The sequence below is a fragment of the Corella eumyota genome, chromosome 7, assembly GCF_963082875.1.
Source record: "Corella eumyota chromosome 7, kaCorEumy4.1, whole genome shotgun sequence".
Lineage (NCBI taxonomy): Eukaryota > Metazoa > Chordata > Ascidiacea > Phlebobranchia > Corellidae > Corella > Corella eumyota.
In genome coordinates, this window is record NC_137496.1 from 11,352,030 (window position 1) to 11,365,152 (window position 13,123).

General features: G+C 29.5%; 2 protein-coding genes across 2 annotated transcripts; both read left to right on the forward strand.

The window, feature by feature from the left end:
- Positions 1-1,239: 1,239 nt before the first annotated feature.
- On the forward strand, positions 1,240-7,571 carry LOC145760356 (uncharacterized). The gene is made up of 7 exons (XM_082574222.1): positions 1,240-1,245; positions 1,898-1,954; positions 4,003-4,059; positions 6,515-6,676; positions 6,879-6,983; positions 7,360-7,512; positions 7,557-7,571. The coding sequence occupies exons 1-7, from the start codon at positions 1,240-1,242 to the stop codon at positions 7,569-7,571; spliced, it is 555 nt and encodes a 184-aa protein (XP_082430348.1).
- A 38-nt stretch (positions 7,572-7,609) lies between these two features.
- Positions 7,610-11,361, forward strand: LOC145759873 (uncharacterized). The gene is made up of 11 exons (XM_082573728.1): positions 7,610-8,139; positions 8,293-8,451; positions 8,574-8,690; positions 8,790-8,841; positions 8,984-9,129; positions 9,239-9,364; positions 9,453-9,550; positions 9,662-9,850; positions 9,912-10,135; positions 10,368-10,484; positions 10,880-11,361. The coding sequence occupies exons 1-11, from the start codon at positions 7,615-7,617 to the stop codon at positions 10,888-10,890; spliced, it is 1,764 nt and encodes a 587-aa protein (XP_082429854.1). The 5' UTR covers positions 7,610-7,614; the 3' UTR covers positions 10,891-11,361.
- The last annotated feature ends 1,762 nt before the right edge of the window (positions 11,362-13,123 follow it).

The window sequence follows — 13,123 nt, forward strand, 5'->3', positions numbered from 1 at the left end:
GTTTTTTATAGGTTTTAGTTTATAAAATTAAAAAATTGACACGGCAAAAGAAAGATAACATGTTCTTGCACATTATTATTAAAAAAAAATATTTTGTTTCAAATACTGTCTAAAAAACTGTATATAACTACGCGAAAATAAAATTTCTCGCGGTAATTAAAATGCAAAATCCCCGCTATTTTGAAAAAAAAATTTTGGTCGAAGTGTCCGGGGGCCGAAGTGTCTGGTTACCGTTAGTTATATGTTTGTCTATCATAAAAACACGATTTTTGTTTTTTTTAACAATTTTATCATCAGACAGTTACACACATATACAAAGGGGATAGAGCTAAGCTACTAGGTGTGGAATAGTGCTAAAAGCTGACATTAAACTGCAAAATAAGTGACATAGTGGGTCCGTTAATGTAATTGTTACCAAAAATATGCATGATGCATAAAAGGCAGAGTTTTGATCATTTTTAAAAATTAATCCTGCTTCATTTATCAGCATTTTAAGTTAATACTGAATTTTTCACTTTCAATATTTTTCAGCAATGTACAAAGCTTCGTGTAATGGTCAGAACACTTTCTACACAACTTGAGGCCCTGGGTTCAATCCCCAATGCTCTCATGCCGTAATGCCCTTAGGCCAGTCTGGAAAGTAGGGCAGCGTGCACGCACGAGATTTTTTTCATTAAAAAAAATGCACGCCTGGAATTAGCGATTTGCACGCATGGTTTCCTAAAAAAATGTGCACGCGCAGTACTGACGCCTAAAACACGCTAATATAAATCACGCGTGCACGCCTAGACCGGAAATTTTGATATGCGTGCACGCGCGGTCACGCATTTTTTTACGCTTGCACGCACAAGATCTCGTCGAAAACTGCCCTACTTTCCAGACTGGCCCTTAGGTAAGATGCTTTAAAAGCGTTATGAACTTCTGCTAAGCTGGCAATCATTTAACAGCTTAATTGCCACGCAATTATAATTAATAACATCTCAAATTGCCAGGGTCAACTTAAAACTGGGTCGGGGTAACAAATGTGACTCTATGTTTAGGTTGTGACGTCTACCTTTACATATTGAGGATAAAGATATTTTGCAAAATTTTGTCAAATTTTACATATGCTTATATTTTTTTTATTAATTAAAACAAGCTTTTTCATACAGGAACTTTATAATTCTTGGGAAATTAATGTAATTTTAGTTAATTCAACAACATAAACTTAAAGTACATTGACTACCAGCTCCGTAAATCATGGATGTAAGTTAAACACTAAATTTATGTTTTTTTATCAACTTAAATTAAGTATTTTTAAGCTATTATGATAGTTATTATAATCATGGAATTATAAATATCTAACTGATGATAATATACTTTTGTAAAGAAATGGTGTTTAAATTGTAAATCAAGTATTTTTAATATTATTGTGGATTAAAACAAAGATGCTCCAGTAAAATTTCTTACTTTAACTTTCTTATTTTTAAGTTGTTTTATTATTAAACCATTTTCAACTGTAAACATAGTTGTATACCCAGCAAATATACAGAATTGAATGGATCAAAGAAATTAAATACACCGAATGAATCGAATGTATTACGGTTATTCTGAATGGGTTAAAGTTGGGGTTAGGGTTTAATTGATGCGATTCTGTTGGTCCCTTTAGTACCCTTTTAATAACCATTTGATATACATTCGATCCATTCGATCTTGTATAGTTTATAGGTACCCATAGTTATATTCATAATTGTAAAACTGATTATATTGGGTCATTTTATGTTTGTTGTTGCTTAAGTGCCTATGTAAAAAGGTAATATCAAATAAAATAGGGCAAGTAATATTATGTTGAAAATTTATTATTTTTTTAATGAATATAAAATACCATTGTTAATATTTTTTATTTTATTTTTAATAGATTCCCCCACAGTCTTCCACTAATTTGTCAGAAAATCCATTTGAAAGCGAAGATAAGGTAAGGACAGAAATTAAAATATTTTGATTGTTGAATTACTAAGATTATTTTTAAAATAAATTATTTGTTTTTGGTGTTGTTTTATTTATGGAAATTTTTTTACCACTTTAGATAAAAATAAAATTTCCACATAGGTGTCATTGTTTAGATATTGTCAGGACTTGTGGGTTATTGTCTTTATTAGTAAAGTTGTATTTCTAAAGCTGATCAAATTAGCTTCATTGTTATAAAGGTTGACTTTGTGAACTCTGTGTTTTGTACATGGGTTACTTTATTGTTGGATTATAATTTAAACTACTCTCAATAATGTAACACTATTTCTTTTTAAATTAAATAATCTTTAAAAGTTTAATCTATTGAAGATGATGTAAGTAAAAGTGAAGATGATGTAAGTAATTAATATTTTTTATTTATTTAAATTACATTAAAAATGAAATGAGTTTAAGTTTTTTTTATAAATTAAAACAAATTCTTGTTATTTATTGAAGTAAAATTAAATTATTTATAATTTCCTTAGTGTAGTTTTATGTTGAATTCTATGGTTGTATCAAATTACATAGGTTTCTTTGTTTAGAAATTATCAGATGTTTTGTTAGTTAAGTTGTGTTTCTAAGTCTGAAGCTGATTTTCTTCGTTTTACAAGGCAACTTTAGAACTAGGTGTTTGGTACACAAACTACCTTAATAAAATTGTAATACTTTAAATATTGAAAAACACAACTTTAATTAACAACACCAATTAAAAAAATGTAAACAATTAAAACTTCGTATAGAGCAGGGGTCAGCAACCTATTTCGCATTGCGAAACGATTTAAAACTGAATATTTTTTGCGAAACAGCCTTTAAAAAATTCAAATCTTCATCACAAATAAAAATGTATCAAATTTAAAGCAATTTATTTCTATATCAAATCGATGATTAACATTTTTTAATGTTTTAAAGACAAAATAAGCTTACAAATCAAAAAATAATCATCTTTCTGTTGTAAAGCATTTTAACTCGAAAAAAAAATGTAGCCGATAACGTACACCTGACAAACCTGCGCCTGGTGGTTGCGACCACTAGTATAATGTGGTGGCCAGACATTTGAACCCCTTTTATCTGAACACCTTACATTTAAACCCCTTCATTTAAACCCCTTCATTTAAACCCCTTACATTTAAACTCCTTCATTTAAACCTCTTGCATGTGAACCCCTTCATTTAAACCCCTTACATGTGAACCCCTTCATTTGAACCCTTAACATTTAAACCCCTTACATTTAAACCCCTCCATTTAAACCTGTTACATGTGAACCCCTTCATTTGAACCCTTAACATTTAAACCCCTCCATTTAAACCTCTTACATGTGAACCCCTTCATTTGAACCCTTAACATTTAAACCCCTTACATTTAAACCCTTCCATTTAAACCCTTCCATTTAAACCTCTTACATGTGAACCCCTTCATTTAAACCTCTTACATGTGAACCCCTTCATTTAAACCCCTTACATCTGAACCCCTTCATTTAAACCCCTTACATTTGAACCCCTTCATTTGAACACCTTACATTTGAACCCCTTACATTTGAACCTTTTATCTGAACACCTTACATTTGAACCCCTTTTATCTGAACACCTTACATTTGAACCCCTTACATTTGAACACCTTACATGTGAACCCCTTCATTTGAACCCCTTACATTTTAACCCCTTACATTTTAACCCCTTACATGTGAACTCCTTACATTTGTGTTGTAAGGGGTTCAAATGTAAGGGGTTCAAAACCATTGTTTGTACAACTATAAAATTATATTTAAATTAAGTAGACAAAAGCCGCAAGAGTCGCAACCAAAAACAAGTCATTACACTTCACATTATAACATACCTTCAATTTACATAAACTTTTCCATTATTTTTAAAACTGATAAACTAGTTTTTAAATTTTGCTGATTAGAAATGTACAAGGGTTGCCAATATAGAATAAAATTTGGCAAAATAATATTATGCAAAAATATTTCTAACATTATCTTTATTTACCGTGTTGATATTTTTGTTATTCATTAAACAGATTTCTTTACATTTTTTTCATGATTTGGGTGAAATTTCAAGTGAAAGTGAAGATGAGGTAAGCAGTTAATGAATTTTGTTTATTTAAATAACATTAAAATGAAATGCTTTTAAGTATTGTATAAATTAAAACAAATTCTTGTTATTATTTAAATGAAAAATTAAAATATATATAATTTCTTTACTGTAGTTTCATGTTGAAATTCATGGTTATATTGAATTACATAGGTTTCTTTGTTTTAGAAATTATTAGATGTTTTGTCTTTAGTAGTTAAATTGTGTTTCTAAGTCTGAAGCTGATTTTCTTTGTTTTACAAGGCAACTTTTAAACTAGGTGTTTGGTACACAAACTACCTTAATAAAATTGTAATACTTTAAATATTGAAAAACACAACTTTAAATAACAACACCAATTAAAAAAATGTAAACAATTAAAACTTCGTATAGAGCAGGGGTCAGCAACCTATTTCGCATTGCGAAACGATTTAAAACTGAATATTTTTTGCGAAACAGCCTTTAAAAAATTCAAATCTTCATCACAAATAAAAATGTATCAAATTTAAAGCAATTCATTTCTATATCAAATCGATGATTGGCATTTTTGAATGTTTCTAATACAAAATAAGCTTACAAATCAAAAAATAATCACCTTTCTGTTGTAAAGCATTTTAACTCGAAAAAAAATGTGGCCGATAACGTACAGCTCACAAACTGGCACTTGGCCTGTGCCTGGTGGTTGTGACCACTAGTATAATGTGGTGGCCAGACATTTGAACCCCTTTTATCTGAACACCTTACATTTAAACTCCTTCATTTAAACTCCTTACATGTGAACCCCTTCATTTGAATCCTTTACATTTGAACCCCTTACATTTAAACCCCTTACATTTGAACCCCTTCATTTGAACACCTTACATTTGAACCCCTTACATTTGAACCCCTTACATTTAAACCCCTTCATTTAAACCCCTTACATGTGAACCCCTTCATTTAAACCCTTTACATTTGAACACCTTAGATTCGAACCCCTTACATTTGAATCCCTTTTAACTGAACCCCTTACATGTGAACCCCTTACATGTGAACCCCTTCATTTAAACCCTTTACATTTAAACCCTTTACATTTGAACCCCTTCATTTGAACACCTTACATTTAAACCCTTTACATTTGAACCCCTTCATTTGAACCCCTTCATTTGAACACCTTACATTTGAACCCCTTACATTTGAACCCCTTACATTTAAACCCCTTACATTTAAACCCCTTCATTTAAACCCCTTACATGTGAACCCCTTCATTTAAACCTTTTACATTTGAACACCTTAGATTCGAACCCCTTACATTTGAATCCCTTTTAACTGAACCCCTTACATGTGAACCCCTTACATGTGAACCCCTTCATTTAAACCCTTTACATTTAAACCCTTTACATTTGAACCCCTTCATTTGAACACCTTACATTTAAACCCTTTACATTTGAACCCCTTCATTTGAACACCTTACATTTGAACCCCTTACATTTGAACCCCTTTTATCTGAACACCTTACATTTAAACCCCTTCATTTAAACCCCTTACATGTGAACCCCTTCATTTAAACCCTTTACATTTGAACACCTTAGATTCGAACCCCTTACATTTGAACCCCTTTTAACTGAACCCCTTACATGTGAACCCCTTCATTTAAACCCTTTACATTTGAATTCCTTACATTTGAACCCCATACATTTGAGCCCCTTCATTTGGTTCAAATGTAAGGGGTTCAAGTGTAAGGGGTAAGGGGTTTAGATAAAAGGTTTAGATAAAGGGGTTCAAATGTAAGGGGTTCAAATTTAAGAGGTTCAAATGTAAGGGGTTCAAATAAAAGTGGTTCAACTGTAAGGGGTTCAGATGAAGGGGTTCAAATGAAGGGGTTCAGATGTTAGGGGTTCAGTTAAAAGGGGTTTAAATGAAGGGGTTCAAATATTCAGGGGGGTTCAAATGAAGGGGTTCAGTTGTAAGGTATTCAAATGTAAGAGGTTCAAATGTCATGGAAACACATAATGTATATACTAATTTTTTTTAGATTTGCATTTAATTATTGCAACAACATGTAGTTCAAATGAAATAAAAATACTATTAACAACCCCCCCCTTAAAATTAGAATTATATTATTTGTTTATATATTTCCTAAATTTATACAAATGTCTTTGTTTATAAATCTATATTTAAGCTAGCTAACTAATAAAAAAATTTTTTTTAAGAATACTATAATGAAAGCTTTTATACAAATCATATATAATTTATAATACAAATCATATATAATATAGAAATTTTTATACAAATCATATATAATATAGAAATCAAGCATAAAGGTAAACTAATATTTTTTTGTTCTTGTAAAATTTTTATTTTAAATTTTAGTTAATATATTTAAAAATAAATTAGTTTTAAACAATTCTTTATTTTATAGATTTGGTTTATTTTAGTAAGTACTTGTAATAGAACAATTTTACAAATTTACTATATATTAGGTTGTTGGTATTATGAACCTACGGTGCAACAAACTCTCACTTGATGACATCACAAAGCTGTGTGATTGTTTGCACAAAATTAAAATGTTATGGCTTGTTGGTTGTGATATTGATTCTAAAGGGCAAGAATTACTGAGGGTTGCAAGATATAAGAATGCAGAGGTTTGTTGTAAACAAATTTAGGCAAACTAATTCAATTTTACAAAAAACCTTATTTATTTTGTTTAGTATTAGCTTTAAATAACTATTTTTGTGCTAAATTTCATTTAATTAATTAAACGTATGCTGATAAAACAACTTATTTTGGAATGACATGTAACTTACACATATAAGATCAATGTTATTAAAATGCTAATTTTTTTAGAAAACTATAATAACAGGTGTTCATGGTTTACCTGAATATTATTTAAACCTACAAGAACCATCTGATCAACTAACTACAGATATAGTCAAGCTAACATCTACTCAGGTAATATAAAATTTTGCTGAACTTCTATGTAGAGAGAGAGCATGGAACAATAATCTACCATACCAGTTTATTTACAACTTTTATTTTTATACCACTTTACATTTATTATATTAAATATTTGAAATGTAATAGGGTTTAAACCTAAGATTTAGCAAAAAGAACAAAAAGCTAAGTAACTTACATTATTAGTAATAAAAAATACAGTGTGTAACATCATGATATTAATATTAACAATAACAACACAGCAGATAATAAATTACTCGAAGGTGCCTTACTTACTTATTAAAATTCAATTTAACTTTCTTGTCAAAATTTAAGTAGAAATTCAATTTTATGTCTTAAAACTGCAGAAATAAAATCTGATTATTTTATTCAGGCAAATAAAGCTGATGATCCTTCTGTAACCACAACAATGACATGTAAAATGTTGACATTTATCCAAGACTGCTTTAAATCTGGGCAGACCAGCAGTGAAGAGTTGACCAAGTTGACTAAACTAGCCTACAACGGAATAATGGAAAAAGAAATTGTATTTGAAAACTTTGGACCTGAAAAAGTTGATCACTGGAGAAGATTCGAAGAATTTGAAAATGCTAAAACTAGACAAAACCTATTTAAAGGGGTACAACACATGAAATATTCAAATTTAGATTGGCAAGACTTTCTCTGTGCAGTTTACATGATTCAACCTCTTTCTCTGGATGAGTTTGAATCCACATTTACCTGGTTAATAAAAACAAAAACTTTCAAGTTTAATTTATGCAAATTTCTTTATGGTTTGTGTAATGAACAAAACTCAAAGAAAGTAAAGAAGATGTTGGATCTAGAAACTGATTTAACACAAAAGAGAAATATTTTGTTCAACTACCTTAGTTATTACTTAGAACATCGGTATTTTCCAAATCTTCTTTTTTTGTATAAATTAACAAAAGAATATGGAAGAGAACTTGCAGATTGGGTTATTAAACATTTACCTTTAGAAGTGTATATCAGTGATGATATTTATCCCAATGATGTTACAAGTCTCGTCGAAATCCTTCAACTTTCAATTACACCATTGGAGTTAGATGTACTTCATCCAACTTTTGAGGATGGCAGTTTAACAATGTTTTCTCACCAAGTTCTTCCGATAATAAAAGAAAAATCAAGCATAAAGGTAAACAAATACTTTTTTGTTCTTGTACAATTTTTGTTTTAAATTAGTTAAGATATTTAAAAATTAGTTTTAAACAATTCTTTATTTTATAGATTTAGTTGATTCTAGTAAGTACTTGTAATAAAACAATTTTACAAATTTACTAAATATTAGGTTAGATTCGTGGACCTAAGGCGCAACAAACTCTCACTTGATGACATCACAAAGCTCTGTGATTGTTTGCACAAGATTGAAAGATTGTATCTTAATGGTTGTGATATTGATTCTGAAGGAAAAGAATTGTTGAGAGTTACAAGATATAAGAATGCAAAGGTTTGGAAATATGTTTTGTATACTGTAGCTTAATTTTATGATTTTTAGGTTTTTGTTACAATTTGGCATTTCTAAATATTGTTATGAGAAATGTGATATGTTTTGTATAATATTTAATGCAGCTAAAATTACCAACAACTAAAATATTTGGAGTTTCTGGTTTGCCAGAAGAATACTCCATTGCACAAGATCAATCTGATCAATCATTAACCGGACCAGTAACACTAAAAACTAACCAGGTAAATAAGAAACTAGGTGCTTTTTATGTGTGAAATTATTGACTAAAACATTGAATAATTCAAATATGATTCAAATGTGTTTTTTTTTATTGTTTAAAGGCTGAAGATTTAACTGCATCAGGAATTGAAGTTATATATGGGGATATATCTGGTTAGTTTGCCATAATACTTTATTTAATTTTTATCTTTAGTTTTATTGATTTAATCAGTTTTGTTAATTTGGGTTTTTATTGATTGTTTACAGTTTTTTTTTTTTAAAAACTAGGATAAAAATATATCATATTGCTATTAAGACACTGTAACCAAGGTGATCGGTGTAAAAGGAGGCAGAGTTGAAGTATCGGGATGTTACATTGATATTCCTGAAGGTGCACTTACTAGGGATGTTCAAATTACTGTCCATGTTGTTCGTTGTCATGATATTACTTTTCCCACCAAGGTATTTGCTTTTACAAAGTTGTTTAACATATACTTAACATACAAAAAAGCATTTGCTTTTGTTATTAGTTAACTAATTAGATTGTTTAAACCAATAATATTTTTTTTAGGAAAATCCAACATATTTGTTGACTCCACAATTGGAATGCTTGCCACATGGATTGAAGTTTAATGTTCCAGTTACAATATTTCTTTCCACCCCATTTTACTCAACTACTGGAACCTGTGTTGTTACGGTAATTCTTAATTTGATTTTATCATTTTTATATAGAATGTTATTTCTGATTTTAAACAAATTAAAGTTGATTAAACTGTTATTTTAAGCCTCAAGTAAGTAAAGACAAAGTAGTTTGGGAAGATCTTGATGAACTTATTTTGGGAAAATCTCACACAGTTCAGTTTCAAGTTGATCATTTATCTTGGTAAATAGTTTAACTAATTATTAAAGCACCACTTTAATAAGTAATGTTTAAGGTTTAGGTTATAACAGTTTGGTTACTATTGTATAGTTACTATGTTATAAAATCTTTAAGGTTTCAAGTTATAACATCTTGGCTGTTTGGAGTGTCCCAGTATCTTAGTAATCCTGAAAAGAAACAGATTTTTCACTGCTTTAACGAAAAGGAAAAGGCCTTTTTAACTTTAAATATTATTGACTTTGACATGCAGATTTTACTCAAACAAAATGAAACTCAAGCCTTTATGGCAATTGTGTCTTTAAGGTTAGAAAAAATAAGATTTTTTCTTCCTGTATTGTAAGAAAATTATTTTTAATATTTTTAGACTGAATGACAGAGTGGAGGTCAAGATTGAACATCAGGAGTTTGAAACAGTTTCTAAGATCTATGCTGGTAAAGCCTTTATATCCGATGTGATTGAAATAAAACCAAAACCAGAGTTTGAGAACAAAACTCCTCCATGGGAAATATTTCATTTTTCCGTTACAAATCTTTCAACTCAAATTTATCAAGAAGGAAGATTTGAATATCCTAGATACACAGGACCAAGTATGTATCTTGTATAAAATAACAACCCACCAGTTTTCTTAACAATCAATTATCTATAAGATTGTTGATGTAATATAAGTTAACCATTGATTTTCTATTATCACCATATTGATATAAGAGAGTTTCAACACTATACCCTTTAATATATAGTAATAAACATATTGATAAGGTTATGTAGGAAAATACAAAAAAGTTTCATTTAAATTGTTGGTTTATAAAGTATTTTCTACAGTAAACCTTGTTGTTGGAGGAACTATGGTTCAAAATCAAGGAACACCTGAGACACAGAATCAAGAAATACAGGAGGTCCAAAATCCAGGTCCTAATATACAACTTGGAGATGCATTTGGTAAGCATATTTATACCGGAAATTGACTTTGTATGGTTCTTAGGTGGTATTATTTTTGTATCCTATATCTTTATCCTCGATGTGGAAAGGTCGAATGCGCGACCTAAACATAGAGTAACATTAGTTACTCCGACCCAGTCTTGAGTTACTTTAGCAGATTGGGATTTTATAAAATATAATTGCCCGGTAATTATGCTGCTGATTTAGTGTTGGCTTAACAGGAGTTTGTACCGTTTATAGCACCTTACTCAAGAGCACTACAGCATGAGGTCAGTGGTAATTAAACCCACGACTTCATGGTGGTGTAGCAAGTGTTCTTACTACTACACCACTCTACCGGTTGTTTTTATATGTTTATAATTTGTGGATAACTCCTTAAACTTTTATTTTAAAAGATCCTAACTAACCATCTTCAAGCAATTAAACCTGAACTAACTGGATCCTGGGTTGATATGAGTCCTTAAATGTTTGTTATATTTTTTAACTTGTACATACTGCTTGAAAGTTTATGTAAATTGAAGGTATGTTATATTGTGAAGTGTAATGACTTGTTTTTGGTTGCGACTCTTTCAGTTTTGTCTACTTAATTTAAATAAGTCAACTGTCCCTGTAAAAACTTTAATTTGTAATTGGAATCAAAATGCATATTCTGTATGTAAAAATAGTTTAATATTTCATATTTTAATGGGTATTTTTTATTAGCTCTCACTGTGAAATGGACTCACTTTTAATTAAAAATGACATTATTATACCTTTTTAACTTAACACCCTTATTCTTGCCTTATTTTTTATATATTATCTTTTATACCAAAAGATTATGCAATTTTACAGTTATGTCAAATTCATATTTAAATTTTGCCTTTTTTATTTAACTTTTGTAAGCAACTATGCTCCAGGTAAATTTAACACCTTTCTTCATATTTTTATATTTTACCCATAGCACTTAAAACATGTTTTCGTTCACCTTAATTTTGCTGTAAGAAAAATTTTGTGACTTGCTTTTTTTAGTTAATTCTTTAAGATTGTAGCCTATGCCTTGTTTTTTTAGTAAATTTTTTAAGATTGTATGCCTTGCTTTTTTTAGTTGGTTATTTTGTAGGTGTTTATGATTTGTGTTTTTATCGATAGATTTTTAGCTTTGTTTTCTAGTTTGTTTTTATTTCCTAGGATTTCAGGCCTTGCCTTTTGGTTATTTTATGAGATTTTTTGACCTTGTCTTTTCAAGTTCTCTTTTCGTATAATCAAATTTATGGCCCTATTTATTGAATTTTTTTACGGCAAAACTGTGCTTATTGAAATAGTTGCATACATTTTGGTAAACATTTTATATTAACGTTTTTTTCTATTTGCACTGATAGATTTTTGTTAGTTTTTAGATCTTAAAATTGTGCGTGTTTTAATAGATTTTGAAGGTATTTTGTTTTGAAAACTATACTTAGAAAAGAATTAATTTAATTGTGATAAGGTAGAACAACACACATTAGTAATATGCTCTATTTTGCCTTATTAACGAAATATAGAAGGTTATTTATAGGCTTTAGTCAGGCGTCGCTATTATTAAACTATTGCAATATCTGTATTTGGCAAAAACAACTGGTAGCAACCCATTAATGCGATACTTCGTACCGAAATTAATTGTAAATGTTATAGTAAGTTAACCGTCAGCATAGTGCAATGAAAACACTTTGCTTTAGTACAGCCTCTACAGGTGCCTATGGGCTTCCACGTTGTAGCATCTAAGTCAATATAAATGATGTCAATTCTTGAGTCAAAACTCGTTGGCAAATTATTTATCGAACATTAGGTTAAGATAATAAAAAATTGGTAAAGATTTTTTTTATTTGTTACGTTAATTATATTAAGTTAATTAAAATCTAAGTTCGATATTTTTAATCCTTTGAAAAACAGAGGTTATGAATTCTGTCACAAATCGGTTACTGGAAACACGCCAAAACAAGTAGTTGTAAAACGTCATAAACAGGAACTTAGTGATGTCAGAATTGAAAGTTAGATATTAATTAAACGTTGTGATGTTATATAGAAAGAATTATAGTTTTTGTTCGCCTAAAAAAGTGTATTATTATGTTATAATCATGGAATAATCGTAGTAGTTAGACAAACGCAACGCCTACGATTGATCTGATGATTGTTTTTTTAATTGAAATAATTCCAACAATATTCAGATATTTGACTTTTTATACTTATAAGTTGATCTAGGAAACAGGAGTTTGGTTGTTAGAAGATTTAACTCAAAATATCTTTGATTTTCATCGAGAAAAACTTGAACGAATAGCTTCTTAAATTAAATCATGGATGTAAGTTGATGCTTAATAAAAATTTGATATTAATTAAATTTAAAATAGTGACACCAATACGAACAATACTAAAATAGGGGATACGGGACCAAATGTAAACATTAACAAAAATTCACGGAATGAGGGACGGAGCGAAATTATTTTGTATGGGATAAATTCTGTATTTACCTAAAAAGCTAAGGGATGATGTGGGATTTACTATGAAGGTCGATGGATGATGCAAAATCGATTTTAAGACACAAGGAAAGATTAGGGAAAAAAATTCCACCCATTTCTGCATTAAGCGATTTTTTTTCTATTTTATTACTTCCCTGTAATACAAAG